Source organism: Halichoerus grypus, chromosome 13 (genome assembly GCF_964656455.1).
Source record: "Halichoerus grypus chromosome 13, mHalGry1.hap1.1, whole genome shotgun sequence".
Taxonomy (NCBI): Eukaryota; Metazoa; Chordata; class Mammalia; order Carnivora; family Phocidae; genus Halichoerus; species Halichoerus grypus.
Genome location: NC_135724.1, coordinates 833,508 through 854,172, shown reverse-complemented (window position 1 = coordinate 854,172; position 20,665 = coordinate 833,508). Strand labels below are relative to the sequence as shown.

Below are 20,665 nucleotides of genomic sequence, written 5' to 3'. Positions count from 1 at the left end.
AGGGGAAGGGGCAGGAAGGGCAGGCAGAGGGAGAAGCAGGCTCCCCGCTGAGCAGGGGACTCGATGCCGGGACCCTGGGATCATGACCTGAGCCGAAGGCAGACGCTCAACTGACTGAGCCACCCAGGGGCCCCTGCCTTCAACCTTTTCATCTGGTCTTTTTTTGCCTGGTTAGCTTTCTTATGAATATTTTGACACAACCAACATGCTTAATTTGGGGTCTTATATATCTTTGCCATTCCTTTATTCTTAGACTACCAGAGACATTCGATTTTAAGGTGTATCAAATCACATATAATTAGTACTTTTACTTATTTATGAGCTGCAGGAAGTGCTAGCCCTTTAATAGGAATATTTATCCCTTTCACGTATTGACACACGTATTTGGCCTCACTCCTGCATAAATATCTTTATGCTGCTGCTATATGGTGTGTTTTACCTGTCAGTACACACACACACACACACACACTCGTGGTCCTCTGAGCTCCAGCTGGTGCATAGTGTACACAGTATTTCACGTGGCCCCCCACGTAAACACCGAAACAACTCTGGATGGTGGGGAGGGCCTGAATTACCTTGTTGCCACTCACCCCGATATCTGAGCCTATGATTAATATTTGATCGTGGGGGTTGTTGAGGAGATGGGGCTGACATCACTCTGAACGGAAGGCGAAAAGGTGAGTCTCCCTGAAGACCATCCTTACTGTGCCCCCGTCTCCCGAAGTGTGGCACGGAGCAAGGGTGCGTTCTCGGAGCCCTCCGGGGGCCCCAGGTCCTGGTGCGCTCCCAGGCGTCCCGCTGCCTCGTTCGCAGCTTCTGACTCTCCTTGTGGCTCCGGCATTTCTCTGCTTCAGTTGATCTGGAACATGGATGCTCCATTTATTTCTCCTACTTCATTTCCAATCTCTAATCTTCCCACACCCATTCAAAAACTTAATAATGTGATGTAGAATTTTGCATATGCCAGTTTAAACTACTTTCATACCTCACCAGGTTTTCTGTTGCTTAGGGCCGAAGGCTGTACGTTTTGTGTACCCTTGTGCGTGCAGTAGTGGATGCGGTTCCGACGGACTCTCAGGGTACTTAGGTGTATACCCACCTTCGACCACTTACATCCCATCTACAGCTTCTGAGCTCTGGAGCCTTGCCGACGACCTGCCTCACCTAGCGGTGCACAGACGTGCTGCCCGCCCGGTCCATTCCATTTTAGCTCAGGGCTCATCTTCTCTATAAAACCTTCTCCCGACTGTGGAGACCGGTGATCTTCTGCTCCAGTGACATAATTCAGTAACCTGCGTTTATGCGTTAGTGCCAATACCCACAGTGACCCTACCCTAGAGGGCATTTTACAGGTACTGTGACTGAGGCTCAGATCAAGTGGGTCGTTTGTCCAAGATCATAGAACTGGTAAATTTGGAAATTAACCATCAGGACAAGTCATACCTGACCTTAACCCTGTAAAATTCAGTTAGCCATGCTTCTTCCTGATGGAGCATAAAGAGAGGGTTCAGAGAATTGGGGAGGTTGAGCGGGCCAGAGTTGATTATTGAGATAAGGGAAATGAAAGGGAAAAGGAACCTGGAGTCCTTTGGCAGTTCTGGCTCAGGTGACAGGTGGTCCCAAGGAGTGTTTCCTCCTCCTTGAGAAAGAGTAGATTTGTCTGTTTTGTTTTGTCTGGCACCGGAAGACGAAGGGGGAACGTTACCCTCCATGGTATATATTCATGTAGAGGGATCTGTGATGAGTCTGAGGTAGGATCGTCCGCAGGCAACAGAATACACTGGTCTCAAGCCTAGGACAGAGGTCCAGACTCCTAGCAGAGACTTGAATGTCACCCTCCACGTGCCCAGCGTTGGGAGAGTTCAGCCAGTGAGGATCTTGGTGCCATCCCTTGCCATCCACGGTGTGTCAGGAAGAGGTGGGTGGGGCGCCTGGCTGGCTTACTCAGTGGGCATCTGACGCTTTGTCTCAGCTCAGGTCTTGATTTTGGGGGTCATGGGTTCAGACCCCATGTCGGGCTCCGCACCCCAGAAAAGAGGTTAAAGATGTCACAAAATGAAAAATTTGGGGGGAGATTCAGATAAAACGGCATCTGTGCCATTTCCCATAGATGACAATTTACAGGAAAAAGCTTTGATTACTTTTGATAGAACTTCTCATTAAAATGACTTGTGCTCAGATTAGGATCTACACATAGGCCTCAGGCAGGCAGGAGTGCGCGAGCCCTTTCAGGCGGCTGCGTTCCCTGGGGAGCGCTGCAGGCGCAGGGCCTGGCTCGGCTGGGAGCCCGAGCGCCACCAAGCGCCACCGCACCATCGTATCACAGGACAGTCTGAACGCAGCGGGCACTGTGCAGGCTCACTGGGGTCCTGGCGCATCACGGCACTGAGGGAAATAGGCCTTCTGTTTATCCAGGGCTCGGGTTCCCTCCTCCGACATTGCCCGGTGGTGAGGTGAGGCCGGGCAGGACTGTTTGGTCAGGAAAGAGCCCCCGGGAGGCGCCTGCTCCCTGGTCAGCCTTGTGCTCTTGTGCTCGGCTTCAGCGCCCCTTCTTGACACTCCTGACGCTCCGCAGAGTCCAGGGGCTCCGTTTCGGTGTGTGTGACAGTGAGGATCACGATGGCCTTCTTGTTCACTTGACCGTCTAAAATGGCAGACCGCTTTTCCACTTAATTTGAAATGGATCTCTTGATCACAAAATCACAGTTGGTCAGTTAGCAATAAAATGAGCTTAAAATAACTGGTATCCATTACCTTATAATCTATCTCTGTAATTCTCAAAATGGTAGGCTTCATGTTTTTTTGTTCGTAAGTCATGTTGCTGTAAAGTACTTTACTAGACGAGCAGAGGTCTAAATTTTAAAATTCTATAAATTAGCACATTACTAAAAAGTAAGTATAGTGATGATAATTATAATTACTCTGTGAACTTAGTGTTTGAAGTTTGAGGTTCTAGAGATTTTTAACATTAAAAAGCAAACTATACGAACATTTGACCAAAATATATGATGCGTATAAACTCGAGCTTCTGCTTCCTCTGTGGTATTTCAGTCTTAGTTGAAGATACATTTTCTATGATAGTTTTCACTTGTAAAGTGAACTTGTGTTTTATTTTTCCTTGAAGATCATCCGCATTCTCTGTTCACTGGCCTTAAGGGTGTGTGCCGTAAGCCGAAAGTAGTCCACTGGCGTTTATTTGTGACTCAGTATTTCGTGAAATAACAAATTCTTACGGCTGTGTGACAATAGCGGTGGTTTTATTAAGCCCTAACCATTCATGATTTGAAGAGAGCACCGCGGATGAACCCAGAAGGTGCTCCTTGGGCTTCCACTCCTCCCCAAGCCCAGCAGCACCCTGTGAACTCTTGAAAACTTCTTGCCTGCCTGTGGAAGTCTGTGTACTTCTCAATTAAAACTCTTCTTTCTGACCAGCAGAGTTCTTAGGATTTTTAAGATATGAGCTTTATGGACAAATAGCTCATTATGATTATTTTAATTTTCTTTAACTTACCTACAGAGTGGACTCTCTCCACTGACTGAGTCCTCCACGTTGCTTCTCAAGGGTGCGTTTCTTAGTAGGTAGATCTGTATGAATTGCCATGTTGGTCATAATGAGTGACTGTCAGCAGCTTCCCCGCATTGTGTAGGTATATCACATATCACATCTGCTATTTTCTTTTTTTTTTTTTAATATTTTATTTATTTATTTGACAGAGACACAGCAAGAGAGGGAACACAAGCAGGGGGAGTGGGAGAGGGAGAAGCAGGCTTCCCGCTGAGCAGGGAGCCCGATGCGGGGCTTGATCCCAGGACCCTGGGATCATGACCTGAGCCGAAGGCAGATGCTTAACGACTGAGCCACCCAGGCGCCCCACATCTGCTCTTTTCTTGACCAAATCAAATCAGGCACAGATTTTTTTCTAGAATTGGAAGCATATCTGAATGGTCTTGAGTTTGAATGTGAACGAGAGCAAAGCTGGGTACGTGTGAAGGTGGGAGCAGAGTGAGTGTGTCAGTGAGCTCCGCAGGGAGTTGAGTGCCGCTGAGGTCACAGAGGAGCCCTTCGTCCATCACCCTGACTGTGAAACCCACGATCTGCACCATGGTCTGGCCCCCGCCACGCCTGATCCCACCTCCTGCCGCTCTCCCCTACGGTGCTTCTGCTCAGGCCACACCACCGTCCCGGGCCTCAGGGAGGTCCCTGCCCTGGCTCGGAAGCCTGGTGTCCTGAGGGGCCCAGTCCTCCCAGGTTGTGTTCGGTCCGGCAGTTATCGTCCCAGGAAAGCATCCTGTTTGTTCTTGTAAGATGAGCAGATGAAGGTTATGGTGCGTTTCGAGTATCTGTTCCAAGTGGGATGCTGCCTGATCTCCTTACACACGCATCATCTCTCCTTTGTGTCTGAGCGGGGGTACTTAACGCACATCCACCTTCTCCTCCCGCATCTGCCTCTGCACGCTCCGCTGGAGGACCAGGGTGAGGAGCCCATTTACCATCGCCTACAAACATGATAAGGGGCCTAAAAAGGTTTGTTGGCTTAAGTGTCAACAAATTCATTTATTTTAAAAGTCTGAAATACGGTGTTACCTACTTAGTTCACGTGAGGTTAAAGATAATACGTCTGTATGGAAAACATGAGTTTGAACGTATTGTGTGGGTTTGGACCCAACTAACGACTGTGATGAACCGGTTTTGTTTGGCAGTTTGCGTGTGAACTTGGACATGGGCAAAGCCGCGTACGGATGGATGATAATGAAGGACGAGAGCATCCCCGGCACGGTCGTGCGGACCAGCACCATCCCAGAGGGCCTGGGGCGCCTGGTGTACTTGCTGACGGACAAAACAGGTACTGCTCCTGGTTCATGTTTGCCTTTGTGTGCGCTCGCCGGCATCCAGTGCAGGGTGACCCTGCCGCGTGTGTGTGTGTGTGTGTGTGTGTGTGTGTGCTCGCCGGCATCCAGCGCAGGGTGACCCTGCTGCATCTGTGTGTGTGCGTGAGTGTGTGTGTGTGTGCGTGTGTGTGCGTGTATGCTCGCCGGCATCCAGTGCAGGGTGACCCTGCTGCGTGTGTATGTGCATGAGTGTGTGCGTGTGTAGCGGCGTATTGAAGTCATTCAAATTTGGGATTTTCCAAACTTCGCTGAACATTGGCACCCAACTAACCTTCACCTTCGAATAAACACAGTATCATTAGAATTAGCAAAATGTTAAATCCTTAGAGATTTAAAGGACACGTTTATATATTTTTGAGTCTCTGCTGTCGTACCGTTCTTTGTTTTATTAGCTGCGGCTTCTGGAGAGGAAATACTGCTTGCCTGTTTATGACAGGATGATACTTGTGAACTGTTGGAAGAATGTAACAAGACGTGTGTGGGTTTGGTATTTTAACAGTAATGTTCTCCTGAAGAGCCTTATGAGTGACTATTCCACCCTCAGGTCCCTGCTCCAAATTTTATTTGCCCTTATTTCATTTTTCTTTGTTTCATCAAAGAATCCTTGTCAATCCTTAACATGATAAATAAAAGATGAACTGAATCCAGTGAAAATCCTAGCAGCAGGTTAAATCCCTCCCTGATTTCTTCATTCATAGTTTAAATTCCTGGTAATTCTTGGGGCACCTGGCGGCTCAGTCCCTTGAGCGTTGACTCTTGATTTCAGCTCAGGTCATGATCTCAGGGTTGTGAGATCAAGCCGTGTTGGGCTCTGTGCTCAGCGGGGGAAATCTGCTTGAGATTCTCCCTCCCTCTGCCTCTCCCCTCAGTCACATATGCTCTCTCTTTAAAATAAGTAAGTCTCAAAAAATATTTCCTAGTAATTCTTGGTGAACTAGAACTAAGAATACTTGTATAACATGATAAAATATGTCTCAAATAAAATTCAGCATTATTTTTAATAAAATACTAGAAAAAGCTTCACCATAGTCAGGAAAAAAAAAGAGAAATCTAACAATCCTATTACTTCACATGTTTCATTCTGGCCGTTGCAGTAAGACAAGAACTAGAAATAAGCTCTACGCCTGAAGATGGAGCAAATATTTGTAGATGAAATAATGAACCAAGGGAATCAACTGCTAAGAGTAAGAACCAATGAAGCGTCAGGTCACAGGTCAGAATAATAAAGTAGCTCCCTGCGTGTCAAGCAGACCGAAGAGTGAAGGCCCCACTCATGGTAGCGCGAGCGCGTGTGAAACACATGGGCATAGATGTGAGGGGAGTGAAGGACGTGCGTGAGGATGATCAGACCTTGCAGAGAATCGTGAAGGAAGACGTAAACCAGTGAAGGGATAGACTGTGGTCTCCAGCGGAAGGTCCCCAGCGCGAAGATAAGGGATTGAGTAGAGCCTGCCTTCACGATGAAGTGATAGGTTTACTGCAGTTCAGTCAAAATCCAGTTGCCTGTGGCATGTGGTTTTGTTTTGTTTTCTAATTTAAAGTGGGTTTTTTTGTTTTTATTTAAGTAATCTCTATCCCCAGCGCAGGGCTCGAACCCGCAACCCCGAGATCAGGCGTCACACACTCCACCGACTGAGCCAGCCGGGCGCCCCAGCGGCATTTGGTTGTGGTCAGGGTTGGTGTTTGTGGCACATCGGGGGCTGTCCCGTCAGATGATGCTCGTAAGTCCGAAGAACTCCAAAGTAACGAGGGGCTCAGACTCAAGAAGGTAGGCTGTGAAATGCCTTCAGATTTCTCCCTTCCCAACCTCACCGAGCCGACAGGGAAAGATTCAGAGAAAAGATCTCAGTGTGGGGGACACGCAGGCATGCCTGCCCAGAGGTTGAGTTATTTCTGGGAGGCAGGTGGGATTATTTTGATGGAGAAGCTGGAGTGAAGCAAACCCAAACTCAAAATGGTTCCTGAAGTGACCCCACAGAAGAGGGTCCTGGAGAATCGGTGAGTTTACAGCACACAGGTCTGTGGGGGGCGGCACAGGAGGCCGTCAGGCTGCCCACTGGCGGCGGGAGAAACCCAGCTGTACTCAGCCCTGCACTCAGCAGCCTGGACCTTGTGCATAAATACAGTCGGAAACCAGGAACAGTGGCGTGCACTCGGAGTCCCGCACGAACAGGCACGCTGGGCCCCAAGTGCACAGATCTGTGTGTGTTCACAGAGAAGCCCAATGGAGCCCTGAGGAGAGGGTGCCGGATTACGGAAGGGCTTAGTCACACCTGTAAATTCAGTGTCAGAATTAAACTACGTTTCCACGTGCCAGCAACAGTGGGGGCATTTAATTCCAAAAAGGCCAATTAGAATAGCAGCAAAATGTATAAAGTAATTAGAAATAAATCCAAGCAGAACATGTGTAAAGCCTGCATGGATGTAAGTTTGAAGACCTGAGCAGGAGCTAAGTGAGAGGGTGGGCGTCTCAGTGCCGCACCCCGCGTGGACAAGTCCGACCTGTCTGAGGCGCACGCTGCCCCAGGACCTTGTCTGCACCGTTGGTGGGGGCGTTACCTGGCGGCCACTGCTCTGTCCCGGCGGACGAGCCCCGGCAGCCTCCGCACCGCGGTGCCCCTCCGGCTCCTGTTCCCCAAGGAGACACGTGCGCACGCGCAGCAGGAGACAAGCCCAGGAATGTTCATGGCATCATCTTGGACAACAAAACCAGACTGAACATAACAGAAGCGATTATCAGTACAATGCATAAATCGTGGAGTGTTTGCAGTTGAATGCTAACAAGCAATGACGGTGTCACAGTTTAATGTTGAACCAAGAAAGGTCTGGGGCCTTCCCCTCTCGGAGGCCTGTGCTCGCCTCCTGCCCTGTGTTCTAGGCATGGGGCATGCTTATCCGGGGAGCAGGTGCAGTCTGGGCCGTCCTGTCTGCCCCCCACCTGCTTTCGTGGCCACTTAAATCTGCATGTAACGCGCCTAAGTGTGGTACCTGTTCACGTCAGTTCACAAACAGGAAGCCTAAGTCAGCTCACAGTCTGCCTGAGGAGTAACTGGTCCTCTCTCCTCTCCCTGTGTCTCTGGATGTGCGATATCGGCAAGGGAAGAAGGATTTTGTGACATCATTTCTTCTTAAAATGCTAACTTTTTATTATGCATTTTAAATGGTGATGGGGTCATCATTCTCTGTTTCTTCATAGCTCCTCCGTTTGTCTTTGAATTCTGAGTTCCATCCAGGATAAGGATGAGTGGTTTTGCCCAGAGTCATAAAGTGAAACCCCATTTTCCCCATGTCTCACTCTGCTGCTTTGACAAAGCAAAAGTAAATAATCTGGGCTTCTGAGATTTAAAAAGAATTACAGAATATTATATAAAATATGTGAGTGAGAGAAAATCTTACACATTTCATTTTCCAAAAGGCCTTTTTGTGCCAGAAGTCACTGAAGGGATCCCCTGTCATCACTTCCTAGTGTTGGAGCCACATGGAGTTCTAAACATTTTTAGTGTTTTTAAAAATTTTTGGTCTTGAGCTTTTTCAGACCCTTTCTCCGTAATCACGAGGTGAACGCCACCCACGGCACGTCCGGCGAGCCACACGCTGTGCCAGCCCTGTGCCTGTCCTCGCCCCGGGGCCGCGGGCCCTTGCCCTTCACGGGTCCTCCTCCCCAAGGGCACTCAGGAGGGAGTGTTGCCTTGGCCGCTTCTAAAGGCCACACGGACCAGATCGCAGGTGAAGGACATCGAGGACGAGCTGTGTAATTGTCACAACACTGCCAGCACATAGTAGGACTTAGCACTGTCCCCACTTAGACTCTGTAAAAACCAGCTTCTCGCACAGGTGGAGGCCGCCAGCACGCCGCGGGTTGGGCCCTCACCTCTGGGCAGCGTGCAGCCTCGGGCAGACCCCACCCTCCGAGCAGAGCCCTGTGTTGTCTGCCAGGAGGGCTGCGTGGCTCGTGCTCGCGCTCCCCTGCCCTGCCGGGGGTCCTGCGCAGCTGCGTATCTGGTGTTACTGGGAAGCGTCGTCCGGCAGGGACTGAAGTAACTGTGCTCTGTGTTGTGTTATTCTCGTCGTGTGAGTGATTCAGGTCCTCTGCAGTTGGCCGGGGCCTAGCGGTGGGCACCACCATCACGAGGGTCTGACGGGGGTGGTGGTTTGGTAGAGGGTGGAGAACTCGGGCTGTAAGACCGTTTGCAGACATCATCTGCTTAACCGAATGAGCTGTTGTGTGAGGAGCCTGTCGCTCTGACATGACCGTAAGGCGGTCCCTGGCGTGATTGTGATCGGGCTTGTGCCTCGTCGGTATGCTTTCTGACAGAAGCGTCCATCACACGGCCTCTCATTTGCCCCAGCAGAACAGAGAATGAGGTGTCCCGCGAGTGCGTTATAGTTTCCTTCTCGTGGACAAGAGAGCAGTGTGGTGTAATTAGGTCTGATGGGGGTGCACGTTTCCGGTAAGATCTGAAATTAATGATGTTGCCATAGTGACGCGTGTGGCCAGCAGTGCGTGAAACATGAAGCAGTTCATTCGACAAGAGCAGACATCTGTTAGCTGCCAGGGCGCAGAGCGTGTTGACACTGACCAGAAATGGTGGCCGTGCCGTGACACGTGAGCAGACGGCGCTGGCACGCGGGGCAGGTCGTCTGCAGCGAGCCCGCTGGGGGCCTCCAGGCCTGCGCCGCCGCTCCTGACGGAGCCCCTGCTCAGAGACGGGGCTGCAGAGAGCTCGCACGTCGTGGACTTGGCGCCGGCCACGGCCTGCTACAGCGAGCCGCGAGTCCCTTTGTTGGGAATCGTTGTGCTCCAGTACGACAGCATTCCCGGACCGCGCCCCGAGACAGCAGGCCGGTGAGGATGCGCAGCGTGTCGACAGCGCCCGTTACCTGGCTGGGCCGTGCGCTTTGCACGCGGCTCGCGTCAGCTCCCGAGGCCGCATCCTCTGCAACGGGAAGTGCTGTGTCCGCGGTGGCAGGGGCAGCAGGCCATGGCGTGCGCGCCTCGCCGGGGAGACCTGGAGCCGGGGGCGTGTCCCGTAAGTGGGGCCGGGCGCAGGCTCTGCAGACGACGGGGGTCTCTGGCGCCGGCACACCGCAGGGCTGGCTGGCGCGGTGCGGGACCGCCGGGCTCTTCACCCCAGGCGGGCGCTTGACGCGGGCAGTGGTTGAACAGAGGCCTGTCGTACTGGGAACCGCGGGCTTCTGAGAAAGCCTCACTTACAGCAAATACAAATTAACAAAGAATATGGCCACAGGCTGCAGGGTGTTAGAAGCTGTGTTTCCGTCCCCCATTGCTTCATTATAAAGTGTGAGTAGCTCTGTGTTCACGTCACCGTTGATCCCATGTGATCATTGTTTACGACCTGGGTCCTGCGCTGGAAGTCCGTGGGGCTGGGTGGGTGGCCTGTCCCCGTGTGCCACGGGCGGACTTCCCTTTGTTTCTGTGCGGTTGCCACGCCCTGGCTGCCCCACGCACGAGCTGCGGTGCGGCCGCGCCACCCGCCGGGAACACTGGGTCAGAACGCTTTGCAGCTGCGTCTCCAGCAACGTGTCCTCTGCCTGCCTGTGAATCTCCTCCATCGCCGCCCTGAGACGTGTGCCTGCAGGACTTTGTCCTTAGAAATTAAGTTCCCCTCTACCTGCTTTGCTGCTCATCCTCCAGAGCACTCTGCCTTATTAAGGAGCTACAGCGTTTTCCTTCTTCGGGAATCACAAACACGCCTTTTGTCCAAAGACATTTTCCGTCCCTGGTGCTCTCCTAACGGCCAGGTCACAGGGAAGCCTTCTGGTGGCGTCTGCCTGCCCAAGTCAGCCCATCCCTATAACGAAGCTTCAGACTTGGGACATACTACAGTTGTATTAAGATGACAAAAATTGCACGACCTATCGATTGATTAAAATCATGAAAATTGTTTAAGATTTGAAAAGCAGTTTTGCATTACTGACTCTTTCAGTAACTGGTTTAACCTTAGACGCCCCTGCTGTACAAGAGGGTGAAGAAAGTCTCAACCTCGCCCTGACTTTCCTGCTCAGCGTTTACAGGGTCCGCTATGAAATAGAAACATCATTGAAAGTTAAAAAGATCCTTCCAGGATTCATCTTAGTATGTTAGGAGGTGATGTGCGCCCCTACATAAAGGAGCGTCTGCATACATACCCCAGTGTCTCTCACCCAGCAAGATGCAGATGCATTCATTCAAATGGCAAAATAACTGAGCCAAAAATTTCGTCGTTTATTTGATGAAATGATAGTCATTTGTTTGAATATTCTGTTATAACCTCCGTAAAACGTGATTTACTAGCAACTAGGACGATGGTACCAGACGCAGCGTTTGACTCGGATGGCAGGCCACCGGGGCAGGTCGCGCCAGCATTGGGCACAGCCACCGTGTGCTGTCAGTGCGGTCCGAGCTCCCTCACAAGGCCACCTGGTGCACAGCAGCAGCCCCCTTGCTTCCCTGCCCTCGCTCAGCCCTCGGTGACCCCTGGGCGACCGTATGCCTCAGCCGGTCTGCCTGTGCTGGACTTCTCCCAGGAGTGGAAGCGCACACCATGTGGCCTTCTGTGTCTGGCTTCGTTTGCTCAGTGGACACTTTCCAGGTTCACCCGCATGGTCGCGTGTCTCAGTACCTGACTGCTTTCTATCGCGGGGGATACTCCGTCATGTGGATAGACCACATTTCACTTCCGCCTCAGTTGAAGGACATTAGTGCGGGTTTTCCTGTTTCTGTTAGGAACAGTGCTGCTATGAGCAAGGTTCTAGCCAGGGCAGGTAGGCAAGAAGAAGAAAAAGGCATCCACACTATAAAGGGGAGTGAAGCTAGTTGTGTGTGACATGGTCTTCATACCGAAAATCATAAGGAGGGGCGCCTGGGTGGCTCAGTCTTTAAGCGTCTGCCTTCGGCTCAGGTCATGATCCCAGGGTCCTGGGATCGAGCCCCGCATCGGGCTCCCTGCTCCGCGGGAAGCCTGCTTCTCCCTCTCCCACTCCCCCTGCTTGTGTTCCCTCTCTCGCTGTGTCTCTCTCTCAAATAAATAAATAAAATCTTTAAAAAAAGAAAGAAAATCATAAGGAATCTCCTAAAATCTGTTAGAAGCAATAATGAATTTAATAAGGTTTAAGATACAAGATGAATGTACAAAAATGAATTGTATTTCTATACACTAACAACGAACTATCCAAAAATAGAATTAAGAACACAATTCCGTTTACAATGGCATCAAAAAAATAAAATCAGTACTTTATAGTGTTAAGATGGCAATAGGATTCCCCAAATTGATTTGCAGATTCTACACGATCCCTCTCAACATCCCAGCTGCCTTCTTTGCAGAAATTGACAAGCTGATCTTAGAATTCCTGTGGAAATGAAGGCGGTGGTGCCCAGAGTGGTGTAAATAATCTTGGGAAAAGAGCAAATGGGAGGACTCCACAGTTCCTCATCCCAGAGCCTGCCACCAGGCTGCAGGAATCAAGACAGGACGGTGCTGATGTGAGGACAGACCTTGAGATCGAGGGGGTGGCATCAAAGTCCGGACGTCAGTCTGTAGCTGGACACTCGGACGACTTCCAGCAAGGCTGCCAAGACAGTGTGCTGGGAGGAACTAAAGCCTGACACTGCCGGTCGACTGGATTCCAGCAGGGCTGCTGCCATCCTCACTGGGGAGGACCAGCCCCTTCAACAGACAGGCGGGGAGAGCAGGACGTCCACGTGCAGAAGAATGAAGGGGGACCCCTACCTCACACCATACACAAAAACTAGCTCAAGATGGATCGCAGACCTAAATGTAAGACCTAAAATGATCATTTTTTTAAACTGCTGAGTTTTCAGAAACTACTCTAAATTTGTTTTCTATTTCATTCTCTTTGGCTCCATTAAGCACCAGAATAAAGAACTTCTAGGTATCTACCTTAATATAAAGCTTTATAAACATAACCCCAAAAAATAAAATAAAAAATAAATGTAGACGTAACCCAAAAGAAGAAAGAAATAGTTTAAATTTGGATATGTTCTCTTTTAATTATTTTAAACTCAATTTTTAAATGCAACAGTATATTTACTATTTTAACATGTGCTTGTATGTGTCTATGGGAACCCTGTGGCCTCCCATAATTTCAAGGGGTCTTTGTGCATTACTCTAGAGAGTTCTCCAAACGGCAGCAGGAAGCAAACGTAACGACATGGTTGGAGTTTTCATCTCAGAACTTAAAATGCCGTCACCAGGCTGACGAGGACAGTGAGCTAAAGCCGTGCATTAAAGTAGCAGTCACTGTGCAGCTCCAGGTTTGCTGTGTAGAAACAGTCTGTGACTGGGGCAGTGATCATGATGTGCCTTTGGTTTTGGACAGTACTTGCTGTCCCCATGGAGTATTGCACTGGGAATGCCAGAATGCTCGTCCTCAGTAGCCTCGGGAGCACGATGCTCTAAGTAAGCCATCTGCCACGTGACTCAGAGATGCCCCCCTCAAGCCGCGGTGGGTTCACGGGCGCAGGACCTGACCGTCGGCACAGGACGAGGCGGGCGGCCGTGCCTCTGACGGGGCTCTGCCTACGCACAGAGTGACTGCGGAGCCCAGAGGCCCGCCAGCGCCAGGTCCACACCGCAGGCCACACGCCGGAGCAAGTGCGTTGACAGGAAGAACGAGGGAGCAGAGCAGGCTGTGGGTGGGCTCAGGGGGCTTCCCCTGGACCCGCACGCAAGCGGACGGCGTAGACACTCGACGGGAACCAGGCCGGGCCTTGTGACCTGGTGCTGAGCAGCTGCTGCTGTTGGCCGCGTGACCACACGGGCTCCGTTTATGTAGGAGCGCCTCGTGTCGGTAGCTGACGCGCTCGGGCAGGACGAGGCGGCTCCGGAGCGTGGCCCGAGGTGGTCCTTGCTGACGTGAGGCGTCCGGACGCCGCTTTACGTGACGCCATTCTGTCCGCTCTGGGGTAGGTTGGACATTCCCTTAGAAAACGCGGGCGGGTTGGGACGGAAGGCACGTTCCCGACAGTCAGCTCCTGACCCTGCTTGTTCCTCACATTGGTGCTTGAAAGTCTCGCGTGTCCTGCTTCATCCGCGCTGTTGGCGCGCCGGCGCACACGTGTGCACACGCACGGGCACACTCGGCCCGGCGAGAGCGGCGCCCGGGCTGGCACGCAGGAGGGCGCCGGCAGTGGGACCCCAAGCCGCGTTGCTGTCGTGCGCCAGCTCCCACACAGCGGCACGCGCGTGCTGGCGCCTGGTGGTCCCGGGGCTCCTGGCGGGACCCCTCCTCGTCGGCGCTCCAGGGAGGCTGCGTGGGCGGGGAGCGGTAGACCTCCTCTCCGCACGCTCGCCCGCGTTCCCCCTGCTGCTCTCCGGCCCCGAGGTACAGGTGAGGAGGGGCTCACACCTGAGGGCAGGATGAGGTGCGGGCCGAGGGACCCTAAGCCGCGCCCCCGCGCGCAGCCCCGCGGGGTCCCAGCTGCGTTTCCGGCCGCGGCACCGCTTCCTGCTCGCGCTGCGAGGCCGCCTCGTGCCGTGGACCGCCAGCCGTTAAGAGCTCCGTGCGTGGCTCCAAAACTCGGTTCAGGGACACGCGTGGCTTTTCTCTAAACACATCGTCATTTGCTTTAAAAATACTCGCATATTCCTCAATCCCTGTTAAGTACCACAAGGAACGATAGTTTGCAAAGTCAGGAAATTAAAAAAAGCAACGGTGTTTCCAACAGAGCCAGTTTTCAGGACGGGAGGGGATTATGTAACACAGCGTCTTCTGCTTTTTTGTGCAGTGCTTTCCAGCCTTGGGCTCTGGCTAGAAAACTTCTTCATCTGGTTGAAAAACAGTAATGTAATTGTTTACGTTTCTGTCCTCTGGTGGCAGCATCCTACATATTTCTGCCAAACCTCCCCTTCCTATTTACATATTTATTTATAATTAAAGTCAATTAGCATATAACATACTAGTTTCAGAGGGACAGGTCAGTGATCCATCAGTCTTACATCACACCCAGTGCTCGTTACATCACGTGCCCTCCTTACTGCCCATCCCCCCACCCCGCTCCCCTCCAGCAACCCTCAGCTTGTTTCCTAGAGGTAAGAGGTTTGTCTTGTGGTTTGTCTCCCTCTCTGGTTTCATCTTGTTTGATTTTTCCCTCCCTTCCCCTATGATTCTCTGCCTTGTTTCTTAAATTCCTCGTATCAGTGAGATCATATGATAACTGTCTTTCTCTGATGGATTTATTTCGCTCAGCATAATGCCCTCTAGTTCCAACCACATTGATGCAAATGGTGGGTATTCATCCTTTCTGATGGCTGAGTAGTATTCCATTGTATATATGGACCACGTCTTCTTTCTCCATTCATCTATCGATGGACATCTGGGCTCTTTCCATAGTTTGGCTATTGTGGACATTGCTGCTATAAACATCAGGGTGCATGTACCCCTTCGGGTCCCTACATTTGTATCTTTGGGGTAAATACCCAGTAGTGCAATTGCTGGGTCGTATGGTAGCTCTATTTTCAACTTTTTGAGGAACCTCCATTCTGTTTTCCAGAGTGGCTGCACCAGCTTGCATTCCCACCAACAGTGTAGGAGGGTTCCCCTTTCTCTGCATCCTCGCCAACATTTGGGACATTAAAATATGTGATATTACAGTTAGCTTAATGAAGGACAAGATGTAGCTAAATCAGGTGCTTAGGAATATTTTGCCTTGATAAAACTAAATTATCATTCAGTAATTATACTTAATACTGTATTTAAGTCCATGAACCTTAGAATTACTTCCTAATTTTGCAGTTGGGAAGCAGAGGTTGATGACCTGACAGAGTCAGCACGTGCATGAAGAGCAGAGGCGTCCCCAGCGTCGGGTGCACGAGCTTACAGACGCCAGAGGCCCCGCGTGCCGTGCTCCGTGTGTCAGCGTCTCCCCTGCGTGAGGAGCAGGTCTCCTGCTTTGGAGACCTTTGGTGCTGGGGAGGCCAGTGTGAGCCCGGGTCCTGGAGAAGGCACCGGAGATGCACTGCCACCTGTGCCCTGTGCGCACGTCCTTGTTCCTTCCCGTGCCTTCGGTGAAGTGTCGTAGCAGGTTTCTTCCAGTGGCCGGTTGTCCGCTGCGTGCAGTACTGATGCAGCCCAGGGGTCTGGGTTTCTTTGTCATACTTTTTACTTCGATGCACTTTCTGTATTCCTTACGTCGTGCAGACTGTGAACTCACGGTAAGCGTGTGTTCGCCCCGCCCCCATTCACGTGCTGGCTGGGTTTGTGAGTTGGGCGTGCCCACACCCTCTCCCAGACAGGCTGGCTGTGACTTGGGACGGCTCGCTCGTGCTGGGTCATGGGGACGTGCTTATTGGACAGCAGTATCGTGGCGCCGCCTTGGTCACAGCGGCAATCATGTATTTCAATTCCTTTTTCCATGATGAGTGGAGAGTGGGAAAAGGATACGCTGATACCAAGCGTGAAATAAACGTAGTTCTCATACACACGGTACGGTTGAGGTGATCACGGAAATGCGTTTGGACGGGAGCGAGGTCAAGCAGCCGTCACTGAGCTTTGTCTGTTCGGTGTCTTGGCCCTGATCCAGTTGACAGCATATTCGGTGGTGAAGGGAAAGAATCAAAGTGAAGGGGGCCGATTGCTGGAAGCGTGGTGTCTTAACACCGAGGCACAGGAGTGTGGGGTTTACATTCCTGTTAATTCCCTGAAGCTGACCCTTCCCTTTCCCACACGCCGGACCTTGTCTTGTGTAGAGACCGGCTCTCTCCCCGGGCACTCTGGTCCAGGGATAAGGGGCTGTGACTTGGGTGTCAGGATTTAAAATCTCCCAGGTGGTGAGCGGGCAGCAGTGCTCAGGGTCTGCTGGGGTGCGCACAGGTAGACACACAGCCACTGCCCAGCCTGAACGCAGCGTCCCCGTCCTGTTGGTCCGAGGCCGTGAAGCAGGAGACCTAACCTCATGGGCACCTTGGAGGTCCTACCCGCTCTGCTGCCTTGATGTAAAATACATGCCATCTTCAAAGAAAAACTGTCCATTTAAAACCAAAATGTTATATTACAACAGTATGTAATCTCAAGACTTCTTAAGAACGTGAGCATTTGCAAGGTGTATATGGATAGTAGAATTTAATAGGTTTTTACATAAGGAGACCAGTATAAATGTAAATTTATCGCTAGGTAAGTAAATGTGTAACTGTCAGATCTTAAGAACATAATTTAGGGCGAGTGCCTCTGAACAGTTCTGTGATCATGAGCTGATGCCAGTCGACGGCCTTGCTGAGCACCCCATGTGGGCAGAAGGCATCCGGGTCAGTAGAACCTGTGGGTCCCGGGCGTGGCCCTCTACGTAAATTCAAATTGTACTCTCCGAAATCTCATCTTGAAGAATCTACCCCACATAAATAATGGTTTTGTAGCTGCATTTTTTGGTGATAGCAAAAAAATTTTAAACCACTGGAGTATCCGTGTTTGGGAGGATGATCCAACAGAACATGGTATATCATACTGGATTTATGGTATACCCCCTAAAAATAACATAAAATACCCCTGTGTGTACTCATGTGAAAAAATAGTTCATAAATGCATACTGGTCTCTACCAGTGGAAAAGTTGGGAGAGGTTATATACCTAAACTAGGTGACCCCAGGGTGTGAAAGGGTACAACGAGTATTTACAACTTTTAAAATAAACGAGGGCCTCCAATTCCAGAACGATGGAGTGGATGTTCTTCTCCCTGTCCGTCCTACTGAGCACGCCACGCACCTGACGTGCTGCGTGCAGCGCACACAAGAAGACTGTGAGCAGGGAGGGAGGAAGGCAGGCTCACCCTGTCAGGAGGACCAGCGGTCAGTTCCCTGGTGTTCCGCCTCGTGCCCAGACTGGGGCCTAGAGAAGCCAGCGATGCAGAATGCCAGTGGGCACAGACAGGCCAAGAAGAGCTGCCCTCTCTGACTGAAGGAGCAGCCTGGCAAGACGGGAACGCTCACGCTTCCATTCCAGCCATTGGAGAAACCACAGCACGTGTGGCCCCGTGATGATGTAACGGACGGAGGAGTCAGCACGGCGGTGGCCATCACATGGCCACATGTAAGTGTGTCCAGTCAGCCCAGTAAGCGTGTGGTGCAGTGGCAACTTGTGCAGTGTTCCCTGTCCGTTTGTGCTCAGCAAAGGCCCCACCCTCTGTCTCCGAAGACCAAGTGGGGACCCTAGACTTCCAACCTCTCGTGGCCGTCCACAGATGACCCAGCTCCCTGGCCAGCGCAGAGTCCGAGAAGGCCAAGGGCCAGACTTTGATGTCTGCTGGGCAGGCAGCCTGCACGGCCGCTGTCATGAACAGAATCAGCGCGGGTGAAGAACTGATGGGTCGTGCCAGGTTAGGGGTGGGCGAGGGTGTGGATGTGGCCACGGACGCAGGCGAGGACCATGTCGGTGCAGATGGGACGCCTCTGCATCTTGATGGCCGTGCTGGCCACGCAGATCCACACGTGACGGTGACGTGGAGCCGACACGCCGCGCAGTGCCGGGCGCTGGTCTGATAGCGTGCCACTCAGCGTCGGGACGGCCAGTGGGGGTGCCGGGCGGAGGTGCGGGCAGCCCCCGGTGCCGCTGTCTGGGAATCCGAGTTGCTGCAGGAGAAGTCAGAGAGGAGCCAGCAGCCTTTACTCGGAGGCTGGCGGACACGAGAAAGGCCTGTGGTAGGCGTGCTGCCCAGGAGGAGGAATAACACATTTCCTTGTGAGGTAGCAGTTTTTTCTCTAAACTAGAGTGTTTCTTATGAAAAGCGTATTTTTCTTACTTTTTCCTATCATTTCATTGATGTTCCTGGTAGCTGCTATTTTTTAAACTGGAGAGCTCTGATTCTGTAATCGTCTAGCATTTCAGGGGCCTGGCAGGTCCCAGTGAAGCGCAGGGTGCCAGAGGCCCAGCCCTGGCTGCGGTCCGTGCTCCTGCCGGGATCAAGGGAGAGGATGTTTGGGGAGTAGCTCCACGGGCTGTCGTACACATGCCGCTTTGTAGAGCTCAGCGTCAGTCCCTGGAGCGCTCTCGCTGGAAGGTCTGCAGTCCTGCCATCACCCACCCCGCGCGACAGAGACCGTGCGTCCCGGGAAGACCGGCCTGCTGGAGCTCAGAAGGCCGCCCTTGCCTCAGGCCACGGAGACGTGTGGCAGAAGCGGCTGCTTGCGAGGGTGTGTGTGCAGCGGTGTGTGTCCCAGACACCTGCGGCTTCCTCAGGCAGGTGTCTGGCCGTTCTGTTCATCCCCACCATCGGAGCTGTGTGACTTCCCAGGAGGGGGGCCACAGTACAGTGAATACCGTGGTGGTCACGTTTATTTTAATGCGAATGGATTAAATGTTGTGATTGTTCTTGACAGTTTAAAAACCTGTTGAAATGCATCAAATACGGCCCCAAAGATCTTTCTAGAAAAGATTAATCTTTATCTAGAAATGCCTGATCCTTTCTCCTAAAGTATAATTTGACCTGCTCTTTTTCCTAATCTGCATTATAACCTTAAACCGAATCTGGTCTTCGAATGAAGCTTTCATCTTCCTCAGCGAATGTGAGCACAGCACATAAATCTGGTGATGGGTCACTGACCAAGCATCGGACTGAGGCAGGTGGGCACGTGGAAGACATACAGAACTCGTAATCAGAGGATCTGAGTTCTTGTCTCTCTAAGTCACTGACAGCCTGACCACGAGCAGTTCATTTCACTTCTCTGAACGTGCTTACTTACATAGAAAGCGGGGACAGGTGCTCGCGCTGCCCTCCACAGCAGGTGGAGGTGAGGGTCCTTCTAGCACCTTTGAGGCGCGCCAAGTGTCTGTGGTTTCTGGCTGAGCCCCGTGCTCTGAATGAGCAGTAAGGTGGGCCCCGTGGCACAGTCTGGAGAACTCGGGACGGGGGCACCTTCGCCAGAAGACAGCGTCCCGCTCTGCCAGGCCTCCCGCCAGCCAGCCAGCCAGCCAGCCAGCCGCGGAGCCCCGGCCCCTTAGATCTGCGGCTTCCTGAGCGGACTCAGCCTCACTCTGCCTACTTTCTTCTCCCCCATTCCCGGGAGGGTCGGCCACCTGAGCTTCCGGATCGGTGTCCTCCTCTCTGTGTCCAGCTGCCACATCACCCCTCCCTCCCCTAGACCTTCCTGGACTGTGGCCCCCACTGTCATCACTGTGCGCTGACCAGTCACTGTCACCCCCGCGGGAGTCCCCGGGACGAAGTCAGGCCCCTGAAGCACAGCACACGGCGCCCACAGCACACGGGACACGTGTCCGTGCTGCAGCCCTCCCCACTGTCCTCCCCCAGCAGCCGCAGACTCTGCACGTGGTTCCCAGTGCGCTCAGTGCCGCTCGGGAGCAGACTCGTTTCGTGCTCTTGTTCTTCCTCTGCGTCACGAGGTTCCTGAGGAAAGGGACTCTTGTTCCTCTTTGTGTCTCAGGCGCTTGGTACACGATCTTATTTACTCTTGGCCGCATCTGTGCAAGCTCCATGGTCATGTCCTTATTTGCAGACACACTGAGGCGTGAGGTTCCTCAGTGCACGGTGACCAGTAGGGCTCGCACCCAGGCCCATCGGCCTCGAAAGACCCAACACATAGTGATGCCTTTAAAGGAGTTTTTTGCCCAATGCATGAGTGAATTCCAAGTTTATTAGAAAGCGGTGGGAATGTGAGAGTTGACTGTGTTTGAAGCCACGCGGGCGCAGAAGTTGTGCAAGCTGACGTGTGAGGGGCACGTTCGGCAAGGATGGTGAAGAGATCTTTCCATCCTAAGGAGCTGACATTTCATGTAGATGGTGGACGTTGCTGGTGCTGTTTGAGGGAGGG

The 20,665-nt window shown here is 52.1% G+C and overlaps 1 protein-coding gene across 7 annotated transcripts in view; it reads left to right on the top strand.

Moving 5' to 3' along the window:
* ATP9B (ATPase phospholipid transporting 9B) overlaps positions 1-20,665 on the top strand; it is a 251,414-nt gene that overhangs the window by 174,125 nt on the left and 56,624 nt on the right. For all 7 annotated transcript variants that reach the window (XM_078060152.1, XM_036068816.2, XM_078060154.1 and 4 more), the window contains one exon: positions 4,702-4,844. In XM_078060152.1, coding sequence (XP_077916278.1) covers positions 4,702-4,844 — 143 coding nt within the window. The remainder of the gene's footprint in view (positions 1-4,701; positions 4,845-20,665) is intronic.